This window comes from Condylura cristata, unplaced genomic scaffold (assembly GCF_000260355.1).
Source record: "Condylura cristata isolate star-nosed mole 26May11 unplaced genomic scaffold, ConCri1.0 scaffold00026, whole genome shotgun sequence".
Lineage (NCBI taxonomy): Eukaryota > Metazoa > Chordata > Mammalia > Eulipotyphla > Talpidae > Condylura > Condylura cristata.
This window is the reverse complement of record NW_004567127.1, coordinates 9,661,969-9,686,066: the sequence shown is the minus strand read 5'-3', so window position 1 is coordinate 9,686,066 and position 24,098 is coordinate 9,661,969. Positions and strand designations below refer to the sequence as shown.

The 24,098-nt window shown below is 40.9% G+C and overlaps 2 protein-coding genes across 2 annotated transcripts in view; both read left to right on the top strand.

Moving 5' to 3' along the window:
- The first annotated feature begins 556 nt into the window (after nucleotides 1–556).
- Nucleotides 557–9,815, top strand: PRPF38B (pre-mRNA processing factor 38B). The gene is made up of 6 exons (XM_004689710.2): nucleotides 557–1,114; nucleotides 3,937–4,005; nucleotides 4,273–4,424; nucleotides 4,505–4,565; nucleotides 6,587–6,810; nucleotides 7,128–9,815. The coding sequence occupies exons 1-6, from the start codon at nucleotides 836–838 to the stop codon at nucleotides 7,984–7,986; spliced, it is 1,644 nt and encodes a 547-aa protein (XP_004689767.1). The 5' UTR covers nucleotides 557–835; the 3' UTR covers nucleotides 7,987–9,815.
- Nucleotides 9,816–12,258: 2,443 nt separating this feature from the next.
- Nucleotides 12,259–24,098, top strand: part of FNDC7 (fibronectin type III domain containing 7) — a 27,818-nt gene continuing 15,978 nt past the window's right edge. The window contains exons 1-5 of the mRNA XM_004689709.1: nucleotides 12,259–12,321; nucleotides 12,817–12,835; nucleotides 16,758–17,012; nucleotides 17,754–18,014; nucleotides 22,539–22,796. Of these exons, the coding sequence (XP_004689766.1) occupies nucleotides 12,259–12,321; nucleotides 12,817–12,835; nucleotides 16,758–17,012; nucleotides 17,754–18,014; nucleotides 22,539–22,796 (856 nt within the window). The remainder of the gene's footprint in view (nucleotides 12,322–12,816; nucleotides 12,836–16,757; nucleotides 17,013–17,753; nucleotides 18,015–22,538; nucleotides 22,797–24,098) is intronic.

Sequence of the window (24,098 nt, the reverse complement as noted above, 5' to 3'; positions counted from 1 at the left end):
GGGGCATTCTACTAGGCGCCACTGGCACAATTGCTCGTTTAAGGCTCATTAAGATATTGCACCAGTCTGGCGAGATATTATCCCGATCTTAGAACTGAATACACTGAGGCTCCAACAAGCCCTCAGATCGGACACTACAGCCTCACGGGGTATACAGATGTAATTATGACACCGTGATCACAAGTAGTGGGGTCCTAATCACCGCCATGCAGCCCCGATAATCTTAAAGATGAAGTAAGGGAACTCGGATACTGCGTAGCAGTCAGTCACGCTCAGCCCTGCTTTTCTGCAGGATTTTCGAGGAGAAACTGAGCCCCCAATCCAAATACCAAAGATTACGAGCTGGGCCTGGAACCCCCTCCCCGGACCCCCAAATTCCCAGTGGAAATCTCCCAAGAGTCGAGCAGTGGCGGACACCGCAGCTACCGCAACGCGCACAGAACGCGCGGAAGTAGGAAGAGGAATCTCCAGCCCACCTGGGCGTTTCTGATTGGCCGTCCGCTGAGCTTGGAACTCTGGGACGTGTGGCGTCACGTCCGCCGGGTCCGCCATCTTGTTCCCAGGGGCAGTTGGCGGAAGAGATCGCGCTCCTTGGCCGCTGGCTCCTCTTCGCCCGGGAGTTCTCGCGGCCCGCGTCTCGGCGTCTGCTCTCAGCCCGGGGCCCATTTGTCGGTGTCCCCGTTGCCCTTCCTTGCTCGGCCGGGGCGCAGCCAAGCGGCCCCGTTTTCCGACGGCGTTCCATGGAGTAGGGTCCCGGACCGTTGTCCCGACGAGCGAGATCGAGCTTGGCCCCCTCCCCCCTCCCTTTTCCCTCCCTCCTTCCTTCCGCTGCAACATGGCTAACAACAGCCCCGCGCTGACAGGCAACTCGCAGCCGCAGCACCAGGCGGCCGCGGCTGCGGCCCAGCAGCAGCAGCAGTGCGGCGGCGGCGGCGGTACTACCAAGCCGGCGGTCTCGGGCAAACAGGGCAACGTGCTGCCGCTGTGGGGCAACGAGAAGACCATGAACCTCAACCCCATGATCTTGACCAATATCCTGTCGTCGCCTTACTTCAAAGTACAGCTCTACGAGCTCAAGACCTACCACGAGGTGGTGGACGAGATCTACTTTAAGGTATGAAGCGTCTAGGCCTGGAGGATGGGGGTTAGAATTGGGGGAAGGGGGTCTGGAGGAAACGGGCGGGGAATTCGTAGGTCGGGGTGGGGGGAGGTTTGACTAAGGGGGAGCGGTGGCCGGTAGTCTTATCCGGGAGGGGTCGAAATGGGGCCGCCCTCGCATTTCCTTTTCAGATTTTTTAGGACCGGGAGAGCCCGCCACTCTTGATCTCTCTCCTCCCCCAACCTCCTGCCCACCACCGGGGGGAGTTGGGCGAGAGGGGTGGAGGAGAGGAGAAAAGAGTCAATGAAGCCTCTCTAGTTCACAGCTTTAAAATACTTTCTTTTGACGTGGATCTACTCAGCGCCAACTTGTTGGTGCGTCTCCCGCTCACCCTGAGACAGGGCGTGTATTGACTTCAGTGTTGGCCTCGTGTTGTTGGTATTCGCTATCCGATCCAGACAGGGAAATGGTCAGTGCGTGTGTTGGGTGGGATCGGAGGGTTGAGGGTGGAGAGGTGCCAGTGCAGGAGGTGAATGTAGGCCTGGACATTTTCCCAGCAGGCAGTCAGGACTAAGTGGTCTCAGCTACCTGTGCATTGGGCTTATTTAGAATTATCTGGGCCCTGGGCTTCTGCGGCAGGGTCGGTGCTGGCTTGGCTGTGCTGGGGAGCTCACCTGGCGCCTCCTCACTGCACTCTTGTCTCAGTTCTTGTTTCGTTAGCAGGATTGACTCAGTCTTGCAGCGAGGCTCGGAGCAGCCCAGGGTCGCAGGTAGAGGTATGCACTATTAATCATGCTCAATCGCCATAAATGCATTTCCCTGGTTAAATGAATGGCTAATTCGATTTTTTTTCTTTTTTTTTTTCCTTTTTTTTTGGCCATTGGTTTTGGTCTTTTCACCAACAAGATAGGGCTTCTCCACTTCCCTGCAAATGATGGAGTTTTAAAAAAAATACCTTCCCGGCCTCCTAAACTTAATTTATATTGTAATGACTGAATAGCCTTAACGATCTTTAAATTTCGTAGCTTAGAGCATCTAATACGCAATCCATTTTGTTTATTTGCTATTATTAAAACATCTGATAGCCCACGGAAAGTATTTTCTGTGGCCTGAAAAGGGTTAACAAAAGGGAGTTCTCTTTTATTTAAAGCTACTAGGTTATTTTGCCCCCTCCCCCTTCTCCCCACTTTAAGTGATTAGGTTATTGAAGGAGTTTGAGATATTAGTTGCTTTTGATAGAAAATTATGTCTTGAGAATATCACCTTGGGTTATGGAGTACTCTGAAATTTCATTATCCTCTTGAGAAGAGACTATTGTAAAAAAAAAATGAGCTAGTTTTTTAACTTTTAAAAGGTAAGACCTTTTCCAAGTATGAATACAGTATGGTGAATAATATTTAATCCTTAATTTTATGTAGTAAATTTTAAATAGCTGAAAAATTAGTTCCTGCTTTTTCTGAGGCAGGTTATGTGTAATTAATTCCTGGCAAATGTTAATGAGGTGGAAGAAGTTTGTTTTTAAATTTCAAATACTGTGTTTTTGAAACAACTTAAGATTTATGAGAACTTTCTTAATAGTTTTTATATTGTGTTAGTTTTATAGTGTATATTATAACGGGTTTAGTTGTCAAGACATCCAAGTCAAATAATCATTGAAATATTGAGGCTTCCAAGCTTGTCAGTGGATTTTGTATTGCAACCATCCCTTTGGCCAGCTTTTAAGGAATTACTACATCTTTTATATTGCACGCTGAGGGAAGGAAGTGAAACAGTGCAGAGGTCGTCTGAGCAAAATAGTTTAGTGCTTAAATTTAAATGCATGCTATTCTGTCAGAAGCCACTGGAAAAACAGCCACGGGTTGGTAGAAATGTAGTTTTAGAAATATATAGTGAAAAAAAAAACCAGGAGTTTTGTTTAAGTTAAACAACTATGGATCTCTGAAAGACATTCTTGAGTTACATTTGTTGCAGAACTAATTATTCTTTCTCTGGTACTTAAAGTATGTTTTCTTTATAGGGTGCCCACCTCAGCAAAGATGATGCTGATTATTATAGTTAGTAAATGACTAGTCACACTCAGTTTTTGAAAGACTTTATATTCTGGGGGAAAGATTGAATTGGTTCAGATAATTAGGGCTGAAAATTACAGTGACTAACAATAATACCTGTGTAGGTGTTGCCTTTGTAATTTCGTCTTTAATCAGGAATGAATATAATGTCTTATCATGGTAAAAAATAGTAAAATCCCATAATTTTGCATCAGAAGTACTTCTGTTACTCTTCTAACATACGTTTTTCCAAGTCATTTTTCTTTATAATGAAGAATTTTAAATCACCCTAAAGTTGAACTATCAAAGATATTTTAAAGAATTTTTTGAGGTAAAAACCTTAGTAGTACTTCCACAGTAAGTTGGAGCCTTAAATCTTTTTAAAATGACAATTTTATTTTTGAGCAGTTTACAGTAAGATTTAAAGTTATGTATTATCAAATATTTTTACAAGTATGAGACTAGACGCTTCCTGATCTTCATGTATTGACACTATAAAGCTACCTTAATGGGATTTCTTTGCTCTGTAAAGCTGTTGAGGTTTTGTTAAAACCCCAGTAGCCTTATGGTGCTCTCTTTAAACACCTGAACAGTTTTTCAAAGATGGTTTGCATACTTAATATGAATAAAGAAATTATGTGTGTGTATATATACACAAAATGTAGAAAAGCCCAATTTCCAAATTTTGGGAGATCTGTTATAGACTTGGGTTTACTTTAAACTTGAAGGTTTTTCAAAAAAAAATTTTGAAGTATGAATGTTTGTTGTGTTTCTCTTTTCTACTTTCAGGTCACGCATGTTGAACCATGGGAGAAAGGAAGCAGGAAAACAGCAGGCCAAACAGGGATGTGCGGAGGGGTAAGTAGAAGTACGTGAATTTTTCAGTTTTTCTGCGTCTGATATTTAAGTTTATATTTAGAAACTAAAGTATCACCTGTCTGTTACACACTCAAATGAGACCTCATTAGCAGTTTTAATTTTTTTTTTTTAATTTAAGCCTAGAGAATGGGGTGTAAGAAGAGTTACTGTTCTCCATTTTCAGTTGTAACATCTTATTAATACCTAACAGGAATAATTGATGTTAAATGTCTCATTAACCATTTTATTAACTATTTACCCCTCAAGGTTCGAGGTGTTGGAACAGGAGGAATTGTTTCTACAGCTTTTTGCCTATTATACAAATTATTTACTCTGAAGTTAACTCGAAAGCAAGTGATGGGTCTCATAACTCACACAGACTCTCCATATATTCGAGCTCTTGGATTTATGTATATCAGGTGAGAAGGCATTTATCGATATTTCCAGTAACTGCTCACTTAAATTCATATATGCCCTAATAAGTTTTTTGTAATTCTAGGTATACACAACCCCCTACAGATCTATGGGATTGGTTTGAATCGTTCCTTGATGATGAAGAGGTATGTCAACAAGGGTAATAATTAGCTTTCTTCTGATTACTCTCATGTTTTTAATGTTTCATTTATTGGAATTTTCATATCTTTCAGGATTTTCTAGTTGAGATTTACTTCAAATGCTTTTGAATTTAATGTCCTTTTATAAAGATTGGTAGGTTTTATATATCTTAGGTGATTTTTTTAAAGTTTCATTATTTTAATTGTTTAAATGTGTTTTGGTAACTTAAATTTTTTTCTACTCCTAATTATGTTCTGGGCACTCCACTAACCTGGAAGAGTTGATAGTGACTTTTAGTGGGACATGCACAAGATTGAGGTGATTAAAAAACTTGCACATTAGAACACTAATTGTAGTTTTTTTCCTCTGGAATTTTTACTACCATGTAACTTCCTCTACATATTAATATTCCTTGAATAGATGTGCAGGATTGAAAAGCTGAGTGTAACCTAAATAGGCCAAGGGCTTAATGACTTGCTTAAGGTGCAAAACAAACCTTCAGCTCTGGCTTTCTGTTAGTGCTCTATACATACCATAAAATGGATGAAAACGTTTCCTTTTAAATCAGCAATTTAGATTTTTTTTTAAATTATGATTTCATTTACCATTCAAGCTTTACAAAGTTGAACTTCTTACATGCATTTTGAAAAGAAACTTAATTTGGGGAACATTATTGTATCAAAACAAAGTTATGCATTTGCTAATTTGCTTATGTTGTGACTGTGATCTCAAAGGTACTTAATAGCAAGCTATCTTGTCCATATAGCCCCCAGTCCTGCTTTATATTTTAGGTTCATTCATAAAGTGAACTTTGCCTGTTTTAGTAATCTACTTCAAAACGTTCATTTAAAAAATTTATTGAATTAAAACCTAGTTATAATAGAGACTTTCAGTTTTGTTTTTGATACTGTGCGGATGTGCACACCTAAAATAGACAAGGAGATTCATTCTCTGTATATTTTTGGCTTGTTTACAGAGATGCTTAACATTTTAGTAGAAGCAAAAACTGTATTAAGTGATAAATCGCAGTCTTCAAAGTGTTTTTCTTTTTAGATGCGATTTTTCAGGCCGAAGCACTTCTATATTTAAAATGCATGACCCTCTTCATAATTGGTATCGTAGTAGGTTTGTTTCTGAATGTTTCTGTTTAATCTGTTTTTTTACTGTATACAAACCAAGGATCTCTGTTTAAGCTAACTTATTGTTTTCTTCCTTAGATATCTGCAGCGATTATATTTGGAAATACTGTATATCTGAACACTTAAATGTGTGTGAGTGCAAGCAGTTTTACCTTTAGCTCTTGTTTTCCTGTTTAGATAACAAATCTCACTTTCCTTGTGTGCTTGCACTATAGGTTTGGGACTGACAATAGCTGACTAACATGTCCTGAGCTGTGAGAGGGCATAGCAAGAAGGCCTTCATGCGGTAATGACCCTTTTCAGAGACAATGGTCATCATGGATTATGCGTTTCCAATTATTTGTTCATTTATTTATTTTCTACATAACTCTAAATTAGAAACCTCACTGCTTCATGGCAGTTGGTTTGCTATTGCTTCCAGTTTTAATAAGGCTTCATTTTTATATTAGAGCTGTTAAAAAAAATAGCCTTTAGACAGGACTTGTCTAAAGTAGCTCATGTGTAGCTAGGTTACAGTGCTAGGAATGATGTGTGCACCCATGTCCACAGAAATATATACTTAGTAGGTATGTGGAATATAAGCTTGTCAGTTGCTCCATATAGTTTAGTAGTGTAAGGGGCTGTTTGATATTCTGGTTAAGTGAGTTGAGATCAGTTAATCTTTATGCCCATGAGTCTGTAGGATTTCTTTTTACCTTGATGCACACACTAAGCCTCCCTATTTCTCTGTATCATTCATTACCAGATTAGAAGGATACACAAATTGAAATCTCCTGTTAGCATTTTTTTTGTATTTGAGATACCAAAGATGGTAATATTTTTATAGTATCCACATATATGTTGAAATAATTTTTTTGACGGCTAGGGTATCTTCTGTGTTTCTGTAGGACCTAGATGTGAAGGCTGGTGGAGGCTGTGTAATGACCATTGGAGAAATGTTACGGTCTTTTCTGACAAAATTGGAGTGGTTTTCTACCTTGTTTCCAAGAATTCCAGTTCCAGTTCAGAAGAATATTGATCAACAGATCAAAACCCGGCCTAGAAAAATCAAGAAAGATGGGAAAGAAGGTGCTGAGGAGATAGACAGACATGTTGAACGCAGACGTTCAAGGTAATGTAATGCTTGAATTACTTTTGAGAAGTTTTATACAGAGGTTCTTGGAAACCCATAATAGATTCTTAGGAAACTGTTCATTTTACTCATTTTGTTTTGTTGTTTTTCTCCCGTGAGGTCATTTTCTGCCTTGCAGGGCATTTTCAACAGAACTAGCATCTGGAAATGAGAACAAGCAAAAAATTTGCCTGATTATTCTTGATATGTTTATGTAACCTTGGGATCTAGATAAATAACTTTTAGTGAAAGTTAGATTTTTACAGCATGTATTCATTGAAATTTTTTTTCTTCCTTCCCCTATTCTTAAATATTAGGTCTCCAAGGAGATCACTGAGTCCACGGAGATCCCCAAGAAGGTCAAGAAGTAGAAGCCATCATCGTGAGGGCCATGGGTCTTCTAGTTTTGACAGAGAACTAGAAAGAGAGAAAGAACGGCAGCGACTAGAGCGTGAAGCCAAAGAAAGGGAGAAAGAAAGGCGAAGATCCCGAAGTATTGATAGGGGTTTAGAACGCCGGCGTAGCAGGAGTAGAGAAAGGCATAGAAGTCGTAGTCGAAGTCGTGATAGGAAAGGGGATAGAAGGGACAGGGATCGGGAAAGAGAGAAAGAAAATGAGAGAGGTAGAAGACGAGATCGTGACTATGATAAAGAAAGAGGTATTGACCGAGAAAAAGAGAGAGATCGATCAAGAGAAAGGTCAAAGGAACGGAGAAGTAGGGGTGAGGTGGAAGAGAAGAAACATAAAGAAGACAAAGATGATAGGCGGCATAGAGATGACAAAAAAGATTCCAAGAAAGAGAAAAAACATAGTAGAAGTAGGAGCAGAGAAAGAAAACATAGAAGTAGGAGTAGAAGTAGAAATGCAGGGAAGCGAAGTAGAAGCAGGAGCAAAGAAAAATCAAGTAAACATAAAAATGAAAGTAAAGAAAAATCAAATAAACGAAGTAGAAGTGGCAGTCAAGGAAGAACTGACAGTGTTGAAAAATCAAGAAAACGAGAACATAGTCCCAGCAAAGAAAAAACTAGGAAGCGTAGCAGAAGCAAAGAACGTTCCCACAAAAGAGATCATGGTGATAGTAAGGACCAGTCTGACAAACATGATCGTCAAAGGAGCCAAAGCGTCGAACCGGAGAACCACGAAAAACAACATAAAAACAAAGACGAGACTGTGTGAAAACCTTTTTGTAAAAGTGGATCACATTGAATCCTATAAATGTTTGATTAAATCTGCTTTCCCCCCTCCCAAGTTGAGATTGTGCCGTAGTTATGCACTCTTCAAGCTCCCTGTAGGCTGCATTTTCATTTCCTCTTTTGTGTAGGGAAGTGCCTTTGTAATCCCATTTATTGCATTGATGTTTTCACCCAGTTGTTGAGTTTGATACATGATGCACAGATTGTTCTTGGATTTTTATTGTTTAATTGTTTTTGAGATGTACAGTCTGTACATATGTCCTGAAAATGTTTTAATTCCTTTGGCATAGTTGTTGCCATGTTGGTTAAATTTGTATAAGGCAATAAACTGCCACTAATTCTATTTTTGTTTTGTAGGTGTGGGATTATGGTTTGTGTACTGAAGTTAGCATGGCTGTGCTTTTCGTAATAGAATGCTAAAGACTTTGAGAATGAATCTTGGATGTCTATTATAGGAGAATTATGTGCATTCAATGTACACAAAGGCAGCAGTTGTAAGATTAACATTCTTGTCCACTGTATATTATCTTGGAAGGCTCTTGTTAATATGTTACACTTAATATTCTCCACAGTTACCATTAGAGAGAATTTATGAGATGTTAGTTTCTGATACAGAGGTTTAGGCTGTGATTTGATCAAAAGTCCTTTTAGCATTCTACCTCAAAGGGACACTGTTAGTATGCCTAAAATTTATTCACATGATTTTCCTTTTTTATTTGGGAAAAAAAACATGACATGTAATCTTTTTTTCTTGAATTATTTCTTGGATTTTAAAGTACTATATTAAATGAAAAATTAATGTCTAAATCCTAGCATTCTTGCAGCAACCCTATACTAACATGAAATTGGGAGAGGGTGGGACAGATGAGTAGAGAAATAGATTCAAGCCTCAAGCTTCCAAAGCATTTTTATAAATGGAAAATACATAAATTATGAAGCAGCTTGATATAGTGTCCTTTTTTTAAAATTCAAAACTTTTTTTATTGATGATGAAGATTGCTGTTTGAGTTTTTAAACTTAATCTAGAACAGAGAAAAGTATTAAGAGTAATGCTATGCTGCATTATCTAAGATTATCAGCAAATTATTTGATAGATTGTTCTTATGACTTGTATTCTGATTACAAAGAACCATCATGAGTGTGGAATAAATACTGGATTAAATCCTTTATCCTGGGTGTTGACTTTCCCCCCATTTGTTCACATTTTTGAAATATTTATTGTGGAAGTTGTATAGAGTGATACCTCAATGCCTGAATGACAAGTGAATTTAAAAAAGAATATAAGTGATAGTCAAGAATCCTTCCTAGAGTTCTTAATAATGGCATTTGTCAGTGGGTGTTGTCACTAGGGGATTTGATTACTTTCACACCAAAGGTGCTTTCTGAGGTACTTTGCACTTGGACTATATTTTGTAAGATAACTTCATTTTAAAAGAGAAAGGCCCAGAGTGCTTTGTTAAGGGCCCAGACTGCACTGATAGTGTATGCCATATTAACACTTGTTTTTTACCAACCAACGTACAACAAAACTAACTGAATGGAGACAACAGCTACTCTTGAACGAGTCCTTCGTACATGGACTTAACATTTGTACCTACCTAATTAGAAAATCTCATTAAATGAAGAAAATTCCTCATAATGCTATGCTTTTTTTTTTTTTAAAGATGGAATTGTCACATTGATCATCAAGTGAATGAACACTAAAGGCATAGAACCAGGAAACAAAGATTAATCTTAACCTTAAAAATTATTCAGCATAGCTAAATTCATGGTGCTACTTTGGATATAGTTCCACTAAAATGTTAAATGGTATATTTTAGATAAAATATGGAACATTTTATTTCAAATAGAAGTAAAAGTACTGTCAAGCTGTATTTAATTTCCTGTGGTTTTTAATGTTTACACTTTGACACATTAGGAGTATGTGTAAGTAATACTAGAAAATGCCAAGTATAAGTATGATTTAATTAGGGCAGCAGCTCCCAAGATGTTAGGAAAACATGGCTGTGAAAGACCAGGGTTGATTTAGTCAGCAGCCTCAATCCAACTTTTCCTCAACTTGCTGAAATTTTACCATTCCATATTAATGTGTTTAGTACTTGATTTATAATTAAATTCCATACATGAGCTAGTATGTTAGCCTTGAGATTTCAGTACAGTGTCCATGACCTAATAGTTGAACGTATTTCCTCTAAGGTGTTGGTTCTTAACTTTTGGGTTATGGGCTCTTTGGAATAATGGAAAGCTTAAAAAATACAAGTTTGCATGCAAAAATGCTAACCTACCCTAGGGCTTGTGTTAATTTTTGTAAGAACTGTCAGGTTCTACAGTATTTGGCTATGAACAAATTTACATAGTAAAGAGTATCCCAAAGAGAAAGGTTTTTCTTTAAAAGTTGAAATAGGGAGAAATGCTAGTCATTCGCTTTTTCCCCCAAGAATTATCCTTCATGAATATTTTTTACTTGAATGGCTACAGATGAAGTTAGACACAGTTTATGCACTGATTGCAATGTCCAGCTTTCATTAACACTGGCTACTTGGCCAATTCTCACTGGTCATATGACCAAAAAGTTTTTAAATGGGTTCTGCTAATTTGTTGTCACCTTATAAATGTTGAATTCAGGTTTGAATGACTAACCTAATGACAGGACCTCTCTGAGCTAAATTTGTGGTGCTTGCAAACGCTTCTTCCTGAAAGTCTTTATGACATTCCTCCGTTCCGTCCGGTAACATGATCTCATAGCACTTTGCAAAGACCTCTGAATGGGTGCTTAATTTTAGGATTACCAGCTATCAAAATTCTGTAGGAAATAAGGCAACATGAATATGGCCAGAGGTGTTAGTATCACAGCTGAATTACAATCCTGTATTCTGCTCAGAGCATTGCTGGTCAAAGAATTACTGTAACACAATCAGGTAAAATGTGTTAAGGTATGGTGGGCCGTCTTGTACATACCCATTCAAATTGAACAGACCAAAGTATTTCACCTAGAATACAAGCCAGGAGACTTTATCCAAGGATGGGAGGGTTGGGGGTGGAATTTGCAAGAAAAACTCCCCCGATCCGCAAATACCTAAAGCCCACTGATCTAAAGCTAGTTTTCCTTGGTCGGAACTTGTTCTAACCATTCTAAAATTGAGTTCTTTATTGGGTCAGTGGATTTAGTCATTACCTACAAATTCCATTAGCTCTGACTGCCCAACACCTGATAAATGCAGAATTAACATTTCAATTCTGCATTGAAAACAATTTGCTGAGCAAATGCAAGAAAAGCCTCCCCTCTTTAGGAATGTCACCAGTGTTCTCAATGTTCAACAATACCAGTAGAAGCGATTTCCTACATGCCGCTGGGTCAGTGACCATTTCTTCGTGAAAGGAGTGGTTGACTTGGGAACCGAGTTGTGCTGATCCTAGTGCAGGGGCAGTGATTGTGGATGTGGCTGTACCCTGAGCTCGCAAATCTATCCTTCATTGCCCTGCTTTGTGATCCTGGACTTGAGCCTTTTGAACTTCACTCATTTGCTGGCATAATGTTCATAAAGGATGCCAGAGGTAATGCTGTAGAAAAAAGGAGCTTCTCTTCCCGGTTCTCAGGTTGTCAGAAAAGTCATGACGTATTTTTTCTTTTGCATGTTGACAATATTTAGCCTTTTGGCAACTTGAAAGTTTGTAATACAACATTGCTGACTATAATCACTATGTTTGTACCTTTCAACATCTCCCTAATTCTTCCCCTCTTCCACTCCTCATCTTAAGATACTGATGTTTGCAGCAAATTGCTCCTGACAACCAGTGATCATTTTGTACTGGAGCAACAATAAGAACACCAAATAAAGATGAAATAGAATAAATAACTTGGTTAGGATTCCCAAGTTTAAAATGATCACTGGGTCAAAATTTTCTATATAGCATTGTAAGCATTTTATTTAGAAAAGACTTTTTCTTCAAAAAAAAAAAAAGGTATTCTACCTACAACCTGGAAACCCTGGTCACAGGAACTTTTTGGCCCACTGGGCATAGCTTTCTTCAATTCTTTTTTTTTTTTTTTCCCAGTCTTTGCAATACCTGTCCCTGCCGGTCTCCAAGTGCCCCCTAGTTACAGGTCAGCTCTGCAGCAAAGGGGAGGAGCCATTTTCCGAGGTCTGTCCCAGCATCACAACCTGTGTCCCATTGAACAAAGCTGCTACCACCTGGGACCAAAGAGGACCTTGGACACCGTGTTCTGTGCCATGTGAGCACTTTATCTAACAGGATGGCTGGTGCAGCGGGAAAATGTCTGTCTTTGATTGGATTCAGCCTTTTCTGTCTTAAAATGGTGAGTTCACCACTTCGACTTACCCGCAACTATTTAGTGGGGATAAAAAATATCTCATTCTTCATCTTTCTCGTTTTTTTTGAGGTTCAAAGGGCTAGAGAGATAGACATCCCAAGGCTTTTGGGATATACCAAGATGTTTTTGTGTTTGAAATCTAATGTGATTTAGTGGAGGAGAAAACAAGATTATCATTATGTTTTAGGAACAAAGATTTCTGAAAAATCTGTCAGCAGTTGCTGACTTGGTTCAATGGGCAGATTCAGGGAGGAAAATGAAATAGTAATAGGATCTGCCTCCAGTCTCTAAATTCTACTCAGGGTTGCTTTGTGGTAGAGCTGACTACTAGAAGATGGTCTGTGCAAACACTTCAGATGGATGCAAAGATTGCTTATGCTGTGTTGTGATAAACTTATTACTGTTCTGATTCTTGTTTTACATTTCCCCAAATGGGGTTTTTCTTTATACGGTTCTCATTTTCTGAACTTTATTTTCCAGGTTACTTCAGAAAAAGCAGGTAAGATTATCTGAAATATAACTCCTCATTATTTTTATTTATTTGTTTTTAAAAATTTGTTTATTTATACAAGAATTGGGGCACAGGCCAGATGTGCAAGGGTGAGAGGGTTCACCAGAGTCAGAGTGGGGAGCAGAACAAGCGAACTGAATGAAACACACTGCTAAGAGGAGTGGTGGGCAGGTTAGGAGAGGTCTGCCACACCAGGTGGGTCACCTCCCAGGTTGGGGATCGAACTGTGCTGCAGAGGCTGTGGACAGGCTCACAGTGCTGTGCTTTAACCCGTTGTGCCACCAGGGAGGGCCTTCATTATTTATTTTTAATTTCCCTTTTTTGTTTTTTTAAAATACATTATAAAGGCTATACCAGGAAAATTCTTCAACATTTTCTGAGTGTGACTAGTAAGACAACTACTTGAATCAAGCTCAAAAGATAAGTCCTTGCAAGACATTGAGTACTGAGTGTACACTCTCACAGCCATGACTTTCCTCATGCACATTTAGCCATGAGTAAAATACAATGATCTTCATTTGAGCCGAAGAAACAGATTTTAATCGAATACAAGGAAACTATAATTTATATAACTTGTTTTATTTGTCTTTTGGGGAATTCGACAGGAGAACAAGTGATTTTTTTTCAAGACTCTCTAATACAATGATTTTATGGTTCTAATATTGCATCCTTAAAATGAGAACAATGATAACTGTACTACAGAAAAGAGAGACTAAGTAAGGTAATTTTAAAATTGGATGTAGTAAGTCCTTCCTTATCCACAGTTTTGCTTTCTGCAGCTTGTTTAGATTAAATATGGTCAGAAATTTTTACATACAATATTTTGAGAGAGACCAATTCATTTAACTTTTATTCCAGAATATTGTTCTGATTGTTCTATTAGTTATTGTTGTTAATCTCTTATTGTGCCTAATTCAAAAGTGAAACTATCATAGTTATGTATGGGGGGGGAAGTATAAACAGAAAGACTGTAAACAGGGTTTATACTTCCTGTTTGTGGGCATCCCCTGGTGGGGGGGGGCTGTAGATAAGGAGGAGGCAACAGCGGGCTTGTGACTCAGCCATAAAATCTACACCTATACAATAGGGTTTTTAGGTGGTTCTTTCCTGCTTTATTCCTTTTCATTTATTCTTAGGAAAACTTTAACACTGACCAGGAAGCAATGAAGAGGACTGATTTTTCTAACAAGCATCCTGTAGATAGATAAAATCCAGCTCTGCTGTCCTTTGAATGTTTTGGCACACACAGGACACACTGAGCCCTCAGAACAGGCCCTTCTCAGTCCCGTGGCATCCATGCTGCTTGAGGGGAGCAGACTGAAATGCTGGTGACGCTGCTAATTGATTTGTTCTGGCTGTTTGATGGGTGGGGTGTGTTTAACTAGCACTGTATAAGAGGCTTCATTTTGTGGCTGTGTGTTTTGATTCCCTTTGGACTCAGCTGTTCTGGCCTCTGGCGCTGTGGGGGCTACTTTAGATCTTGGAGTTGGTAGAATGCACAGATGCTAAGCATCAAAGGGTCCCACTTTGGGCTGATTGGAGCAGTTGATTGTACATCTAGGGAATAAAACTTTCTCTTTCATCAGTACAGTAAGTGGGCCTAACAGAGCTGAGGAAGGGTACAGCACAGCTGTAAATTCATGATGCTGTACACATCCCACTCAAATGTCTCATCTCTTTAAGGGGAACATAGTTCAGAGTTATGGCTCCCTTTCATTGTCGTTACAGGTCATATTCTTCCCCAGAACCAAATGTGAACCAGGGAATCTGTCTCTGCGGCCTGTGCTTGCTCCAGTTCCCCCAGAATGTCACCTTCTCTGGCACCTCTCCATGGCCATACCTGGCTTTTCCAGATCTAAAATTTGGCTGTCCAGATCTAAAATTTATGCATCCTGCATAACTTTCAAAGTGCCCTAATGTCCACAATTTCACTTTATATTTACAACAATCGTGAGATGTATGAACTTTACATTTCAAAGTAAATGTAGATAATCCTAAAATGTAGATAATTTATTAATATTCCACATTCCCAAGGGAAAAAACTGAGCCTAGAAGGAGATAAAGGAGTTGTATATTCCTGCACAGAAGCCACTGCTTGAACCCAGAAATCTTAAATCCAAATAAACCCTTGGCTGTTTTCCCACGGGCAGCCCTGTTTCACCCTGCTGATATTTGTCCCATGTATTATTATTACTCCTTTGGAGCAAATATACCTTTCCCTTTCAATTCAAGGGGGCACGTTTTGTGGAGGCCTTAGGCCTTTTGGAGGCCGAAGTCTCTGGGGAGAGAACCTGTGCCATGCTAGCTGTATAGATGCCTTTTAGACCACTCCATGCGCACACTAGCAGGCCTCATAAGTCCATGATTGGCTGGTTGTCATTCTTCCAGGAAATGAGCCCATTCCAATGAGCAGGCCCCGCTAACATTAGAGATAAACAGCGCAGGGAAAGAAATAGGAGTTGAGAGATGCTATAAAGACAGACGAAAGAAAACCTAGAACAAAGGACACATAATTGGGGGAGCAGAAAAGTGATGTGTAGGCAGGATGAAAATGGGAGCCTTTTGGGGGCTTCCCATCCTGCAGCAGGGAGCAAGACTTCGCCCTTTTTGCAGAATCAGCTTCCACGGCAAGACGAGCAGGTCTGCAACTTCCCCCAGCATGTAAAACCATCAGAATCTTCTTTTGATGGCAAAAGAGACTGTCCTGGGTGATGTTCAAGGAATGTCTGGCCAGTGCACAGTGGAGATTTTGTTCATTTTTGCTGCATCGATATTTCTGAGATGCTGCTGAAGCCAGCTCTCTGAGCTCTCGGTGCAGAGAGAAAAGGCTGTCTATATCAGGGACGTGCCGGGGGGAGGCAGTTGGGTGGACTTTATCCTGGAAAGCCACGCAGTTAGCTTGTGTTTTTCTCATTCTCCTCTTGCCCCATGGTTTTGCTTTGCCCTTTTAGAATTCGGCAGATAATGATTTTACCCAGCAAATGCAGTACATTAAATGTGAAGGCTAACTGCCAATTTCAAACCTGAAATCCAGCTATTTTTGTTTGACCTTTGCTTCCATTTGGCTCTCCTACACCCGGCCATTTTTGTGTGTGGATTTTTGCAAAGTGGTGAATCTGATTACCACGCTGGCTCTCCTACTACATATCCAGTGGACTCCCATGCCTTGTGTTCACTCATGGTATAAGCCTTCATCTCCCCTTGGCAGACCATGGCCAGGCCTACATGAGGAAGGATCAGAGCGCCTCATTTTTACTCCGCGACTGATGTTTTGATAGAGAAAGTGTGGATAAAACCTCCTTTATTTAGGAGACTCTGGAAAAGGTTTTACCCTGATAATATGAAAGGAAATGCAATGAAGTAATTATAGAACAAAGAACTCAATTCTCAATTCTTCTCCTCCTCCATTGGAGTACATGCCATTTGAAAAAAGTGCAAAGAGCAGGCACCTACCGAGACCTCAGCCACTGTGGAGGTGGCCAGAACAGGGGGCAGTGGGGGATCCTCGTGACGGGAGGGGGGATCAGGATAAAGCAGACTGTGAAAATCACAAAACTCGGACTAGAATCCCTGGATTGCAGCCCCTCAATTCTCTCCCTCTTCTCAGGATTCTTTTCCGCAATCATGTCCTACTCTTCTTTAACTCTTATTAAAAGTATAAAAAGTGCAAATTTTCCCAGAGGAAAGTAGGAAAAACCTCTTTGAAATCCCATCTCCAAAGAAAGTTTTGAGCTTTCCAGCTCCCTTTTGGAAACTAGCTTCGTCATTTTTTTTCTTTCTTGATTTTGGAAAGTAAGCAAAGATTATGTGTGAAGGACAGCACAAGGTGATTTAGTGTGAAAAGTCAAATGATGAAAGAAATCATCCTTATAGGAATCCCAGTTAATATACAACTTCAAAATCTTTTCAGCTCCCGAAATACCCACTATTGATCAGGCATATTCAAAAATCAGCAACAGCATCACTGTGGAATGGGCTATGGTGCCAGGGGCCACCAGTTACCTCCTTACGGCTGAAGATGGTGACGCTGTCATCGAAACCATTGTGGCCAGTTCTCCAGGGACTGTGATGGGTCTGAAGGCTGCAACCTTGTACCAAATCACTGTCAGATCCATAAGTGCCACCGGGAGAAGCCAGGCATCAGCTCCAAAGCAGGCAAAAACAGGTAGCTGGGTTGTCATCCTCTGTGGAGTGATTGCTGTGGATCAGCCACTGTCAGTGCATGATCTGACGTGGTGTCACATGCAGGTTTGTGATTCAGGGCCAAGTGATGTTTTCTTGGAATTCAGACATCTGTGGAGAAAGGTGGTATTTAAATTCCAGATGCTTTGTTTGAGATAATAAAACCCATTTCTGGGCATCTTTCAAAGCATCTCTACTTTTTTTTTTTTTTTTTTTGCATCTCTACTTTTAAGTCTCTGAAAAAGAGTTTTCCATTTTTGTCTTCAGTGATCCATAAAGAACATGCTAAATAAAAAGCATGTAGAAGGAGTTTTGCTGCAATTGAGCTGGAATTTGCCATCAGTATTACTTAGTTGAGTTAATTTAGTTGTACATAGAGCATATTTCTGAAAGGTTGTATGCACATTAAATTAGTAAAAACCATCATTTCATTCACTGATTTATACTATGATTACAGGGATGTTTTAGATAATCTTTTGCCAACCTCCATTTGAAAGTATTATCTAAAATTAGAATTTTCTGTTCCCATTGCTCTGTTGAGTCATTTATGATTAATACATATTTAGAAAGCAATTGTGTGATGGAACTCTGCTGTGTATCCTTTTGCAAAGCAAATAATTATTTCCTAATATAGATAATCAACTTCAAATTACTTATTCCTAAATTTGAATTGTCCTCAATTGGACTTTCATAAGGCAGATGCACGTGGCTTTTGTCTTTACAGTGTTGGCTGCACCGATTCTAGAAGTCAGTTCTCCAAGCCCCGACTCTATTTTTGTGCAATGGGAAGCTGTAAATATGGCAATCGGATTCTCTGTGTCCATTATGCGAGCCAATGGTTTGGGTAGAATATGGAAAGAGAATACCACCAACACTTCCTTGACATTCACCAGTTTAGATGCTGGGACTCTCTACACCATAAAGGCCTATGCGTGGAATGCCAATGGAACTCCTGGGGATGACTACACCTGCAATCAGAGAACAAGTAAGGATTTCTCAGCTCAGCCCCAAACAATCCCACTTTTGCTTAATGAGAGGGGCTGTGTATTGTAGTTGTCAAGAGTGGTGTTAAGTGATTAGTGCAGAGCAGCTGACAGCAGCTACTTACACTTTTATGAGTTTATTTATAGTGCCTGACTTTTCCTCCTTGGTGGTTTAAATGTTTACTGCATGTGTAAAGAAAGTGCTGCTGAAAATGTACAGACATGGCACCTCCCCCTCTGATAGCCACTTAATTTCACCCTACACCTTCAAAATCACGCAGCAGGAGGTGGGTCTCGTTAGACATACCGCTTGCCCCTTATTTCTTTCAGTTTAGAAAAAAAAGAATTGGGTCAAGCAGGAATTCATTTCTTCGGCAGACATTTAATCAGTGCATACACTCTGGCCAGCTGTTTTCTAGAGATAAAATAGCAAATAAAACCAAGTCCCTGTTCCTATGGAACTTTATGCTGGATGCAAATTGGTCTTTTAGATATGTTTTAAAGGCTTTCACTTAGCCTGAGGCTATCGTGGGGCTTTTCACTATCTCTCCTCCAGAATTAGGCTGAAAAACTGGAGCATGTATGTGTCCTCTCACCATGCCATTGCAGTCCTTCTGCATGATCCCCAGAACCTCCAACTGAGCTGCTGGAGTGAGCCAAAAGAAGGAGATAAAGAGAGATGTTTTGCTTCGATTGAAGCAGCCAGCCAGCCGCAGTCAATATCAGATGGCAGACTCTCATCAGCCAGACTAGCTGTGTATCCCTGGGGGAGGACCGAGGAAAGCATGGAAAGAAACCAGAAATGACCTCTCCAACATCCCCTAAGTTTGGAAGGGCATTATGGACTAGGGGAGAAATGTAGAAGAAAAAGGTGTCCTTTTTTTTTTTTTTTATGCATACAAAATGAGTTCAGGATAAAGGTACTGGGGTGATAAGAGGATTCACCCGAGACAGAGTGGGAAGCAGAACAGGCAGATTGACTGAAATACACTGCTGAGGGGAGCAGCAGGTGGGTCAGAAGAGGTCTGCTGTGCCATGTGGGTCACCTGCCTGGCTGAGGATCGAACTCATGCTGTGGCTAGCTTCGTAGTACTGTGTTTTAACTCGTCTTGCCACCAAGGGAGGCCCAACATGTCCTTTTTTTAATACTGCTCTAGGGAGAAATCATATCAAGGTGATTTATGATGGGCCTGATGAGGCAGGTTGTCCATGAACCAATCTTCCTGGACCTCTTCATCCATTCATTCATTTTCCCACAAATATTTATGGAGAGCCCACCATGGTTTACATATATTAGCTAAAGGAGTTGCAAAGTCAAATAGAGCATGATGCATACTCAAAGAATGGGCTGTATCTCAGAAGAGACAGGTGTGTCAGCCAAAGGTTGCAGAGCTATGTGACTGGTGTTTTGATCCAAGGATGCCCAGCCTGGAGATGCCCAGTTCTACCTCAGGCTGGGTGGGGAGCTGGGAGACAACTTCTCAGAGCTCAGTAACTGCTGTTTTGAAATGAACCAATCAGTTGCGAGCTGTGCTGTGAGCTGATTGGCATTAAGTGGTCCAATCATATTTGTGGGTGGGGCAGCCTGAAAGAGGATATAAGCTTCCTGGAGGTGACTGGTTTTTGAACACTTCCCTCCTCACTAGTTTCCTCATGTTTTGAAAAGCTTTAGGGTTTCAATTTAGCCTCTATCTTAATTTGCCAGAACCACTCTACCAGCACGGCAAACCGGGGGGCTTCAACAACAGGGTATTATCATCTCAGTTCTGGAGGATAGAAGCCTGAGACCGAGGTGTGGGCACAGACTTCTGATGCCTATGAGAAAGGGTTGATGTGCTCCAGGACCTTTTCCTGGGCTTCATCTTCCCATGCCTCCTGCTGTACATGTATGTCTACTTCCAAATAGTTTCTTTTGTAAGGATATTAGCCATATTGAATTAGGGCTCACCCTCTAATGACCTCACGTTAACTACGTCTGCTCTGAACTTATTTCCAAGTAAGGCCACATTCTGAGGCATTTGGGGTGACAGATCCTGAATTCATGAAGCTTGAATTCAACCCATAGCTGCCTCCCATTGCTCTACTCATTTTTTCTGGTGTTCCTGTGGCCCAATGGGATAAGCAGGTTGTCCTAACACACAGCAGGTCACCTCTTCCAGCTTGGGCCCAGTGCAACCCAGAGCAGAGCTGTCTCTGCAGATAAACCAACCTGGGGAAACCACCCCAGGAAGAATTGTTAGCAGCCATCTCAGCGGTGGGAGCCTCAGGAGCAATGATGTCCTGCTGCTCTACCACATGTCAGTTATGGCAGTTGCTCCTCAGAGCTCAGTAACTGCTGTTTTGAAACAGACCAATCAGGTGCGAGCTATGAGCTGATTGGCACTAAGTGGTCCAATAATATTTGTGGGTGGGGCAGCCACATATATAAGCCAGGGTCAGCAGATGCTCTGGAAAGATGATGTCAGCCCCGAGAAGAGAAGAGAGAAGCCAGCCCCTGAAGGAGAGAGCTGCGGACTCCAGTCTCCAAGGAAGAAGAAAGAAGGGGAAGACTCTGTTCCTGGCCTCCGAAGAAAGAGAAAAAGAAGCATTCAGCAGCTGACCCCCAAGGGGAGAAGAGAACCCAATGGGCTTTGTAACCGACTGGGCCTCTGGTCCTATCTCTGATGTTGTTTGAGATGATCACCAAAGGCCTGGGCTTCATGTCTTAGAGAGCTGTTAACACTGGGTATCTCTGACACTGCCTCTGAGGGACCAGTAGTGGCCATGCACTGGCCAGTGCTGTCCAGCTTGCCGGGTGACTGGTGGTGACCATCACTGATGCTCTCTGGGGAGGTAGATGGCCACTTGTGGATACAGTGAGCTCTTTGTTTTCCCAGTAAAATACACCCATGGAGGTTGTTCCTGGAGCCTGAGGTGCAAGGATGAGAATCCACAGACTGTGATCCGTCCTCTTATCGGGTGCTGTCCTCTGTTAGGCTGTAGCTATATATAGGCCCCTGTTGTGGGTGTTGTACTGCTGTAGCCCTTGATTTTGGTTTTGGGCTTTTTGGGGCTTTTTTGGTGGCTTTCTGGTCTCAAGAGCATAGGCAGGTGGGTGGCCATCCCATCCTTCCACCTGGCCTCCTGCCTTATTGCCGTTTTATAGCCTTGCCCAGCCCTGTTTCAGAACATGTCAGGTACCTGCCCTGTAGAGAGTGAGTTGGGCTTTTCCTGTTTATTCCCATGGCTGTCCACAGGGTGCTGGACTCTACTCAGAGGCTGACCAAGCAGGTCTCTAGGGTTTGCTAGGTGGGCCTTGTGACATCAGAGTTACCTTGGGCAACTTCTGTTAACACTCTAGAGAACAGCTATTCCAGCCTTTTCAAGAAGATAGCACTGAAGAAAGGCAGGCCTATTTCTAAGGATATAGAGGGAATTGTCTTGGAAACACTTATCATGGAATCGTCACATTCAGTATGTTTCTTCCTTCCCTTTGATTTAGAATGGAAAGTGTGCACTTCTGTTAAGGGGAAGGATGTCCTAAAAGAACTCTGCAGAGTTTGGTGGACTCCACCCCTATTCCAACTTTCTGGATTCCACCCCCTACTCCAGTGATTGGAAAACTACAACTCCCAGGAGCACCAGAGAACTGTGAGGACCCAAGGGCGGAGCTAAGCAGGCATTCTGGGACACTGGGGGATAAATAGAGAGCGGTTTTCCAGCTGACACTCGGGAGAGGTAACGGTTCTCTCTCTCTGGAGCAACTGCTCTCAGACTGTCGGACTGGGGCTAGGAGCATTAGTTTGGGACTAGAGCTCCAAGTTAGCCACGCTGGTAAAGTAGTCCAGCTACTATGTATCCCTCCCTTTTTCCCTGGGTTGTTTCCTTTTCCTTTCCCCTTTTTGTAAATAAACCCATTTCCCTTTCTGTGTGTGCCTGCAGAAAATTACATTTTGAGCGTGCAGATGAGGTCCCACAGACAGGCAGCCCAAGTCCACTCTGGGCTACCCTGTAACACTTCTAAGAACAATTAGAACCTGAAAGCTATTGCAGAAAAAGGCTTAGCAGGTGTCAAAAGTAATAAAGAGCTACTTTTAAAACTAAACTGTTTAATTTCATCTATCAATAATAGAACTATTTGCTCACACAATAGTAACATATCCACACCTCCTTTTTAGTACTTCATACTTAAAATTTTATTATTTCAACCACTTGTCGAATTATGGATATATTCATTGATTCATTCAAAATATGCTGAACGAGCATTATGTGTGTGCTAGAGACTGATTGGTGGACTTATTAGATCCATTGTACAGATGAGAAAAAAACTTAAAACAAAAAAAAGATTAAATAAGATGACCAAAATCAAATAGCTAATTTTAAATTTGCATCATTCCCAGGATCCCTGAATCCCAGTTTTATGATCTGAACACTTACAATTATCCTACCACTGAGGTGACTCAACCTTTAAACTCTGCCACTTCATCAGCTCAGTCTTACCTGGGGCTGAGACTACCATAACACTGAATTGTTTCTCAAAAATATAGGTCCTCTGGCTCCTGCCAACATTCAAGTCTCTTTTGATAGTGGAGCTCTGAAGGCATCTGTTTCGTGGGCACCAACAGAAGGTGCTTTCAATTATACCGTGGTGGCCGAGAGCGACTCCTCAGAGCTGAGCTGCAGTACGACTTCCAGTTCTTGTACCATCTCTTCTCTGCTGTGTGGAACCGAGTACCAGATTTCAGTTTTAGCTTGTAATGATGCTGGGTCTAGCAAGTCAGCATCAGCAGTGACTCTGAAAACTGGTAAGTAAACAAGAGGGACTCTCCTGTGGGGCTGGTGAGGCAAAGTGACTCCCTCTGAGAAACAAATGGTCACTCGACTGTGTTCCAGATACTTCTGAGAAGAAGAAACAGAAGCCTGCTCTAAATGGAGGCATTGAGTCAGGCATGCTGATGAATCTGAATAATGTTGACCCTGAAACCAAATATTGTGTGCTGGCAAAGCATGTCTTTGAAAACAAGGAGGCTGGTTTCTAGCCCAGAGCTTTTACTAATTCATCTTTTTTTCTTTTTCCTTTCTAAAGTTGGAAAAATTCTAAGGACCTGTTAAAGTCAGACATAGTTTTAACTGCAGTATAGATAGCAGCCTGTACTTCACATCATGTTTTATAGCCCCAATCTTGATGGGAGCTATTCTTTAAGATAAAGAGATGTCAATTATCTGAGCATGTATTTAGATTGTCTCCCATTTTCACTCTTATCAGAGTTGTAAAGACATACATATTTGGAGGGCTTGCTTCATCTAGGAACATCTATGTATTTTGAAGGTGGAAACTTTAGTGAAGACTTAATGATGTCCAAGGCACTTAAATACATATTTTACTTAATCCTCAAGACAACTCAGCAAGGTGGGATCAATGATTTCCTTGTTTAAGCTGAGGAAATTGAAGCTCAGAGAAGTAAATTAATTTTTCCAAGGGCATACCGATTTAAATGGTAGAGCTGGAATGCCAGCCCAAGTTTGGCTGATTGACTCCCTAAACCACAGACACTATAGATAAACACAATAACATCTACTTTATCCAGGAGTCAGAATAGCGGGCACTCTAAGTTCAAAAGACTTCACACAGAGGAAAAGAGTTATCACAAGCGATACACTGCTATTCTATTTCACAAGGAAAAGTAAAGACAGCCCCTCAGATCCACAATTTATTTTAAATATTTTACTAGATAATGTTGGTTTATATCCTTGTTTGTATTTTGGAAGTTTAGACTTCAGCAACAGAAGCCCCTTCAGGTGTTCCATAGCACAGCTACAGTGCACCCCCATATCCAGTATGCTCCCGCCCAACTTTGTTCTCACCCGCTTTCCCCTCCTGGATGACTCAGTTCCTTAGTTTTCAAAGGCTAGTTTTGAGTTTGACTTTATCTGACCCTTGGTTTGGTTTCTCTATAGTCTGCATTTAAATGACACCATCCAATATCTGTCTTAAAGTTACATTACAATAAGGTCACTAATAACAAACTTGGTGATGTGGCTTCCCTTCTGACATCTATAACATGGACCATACACTAGAAACAGTTAGGAGGGTGGGATACCTGAGC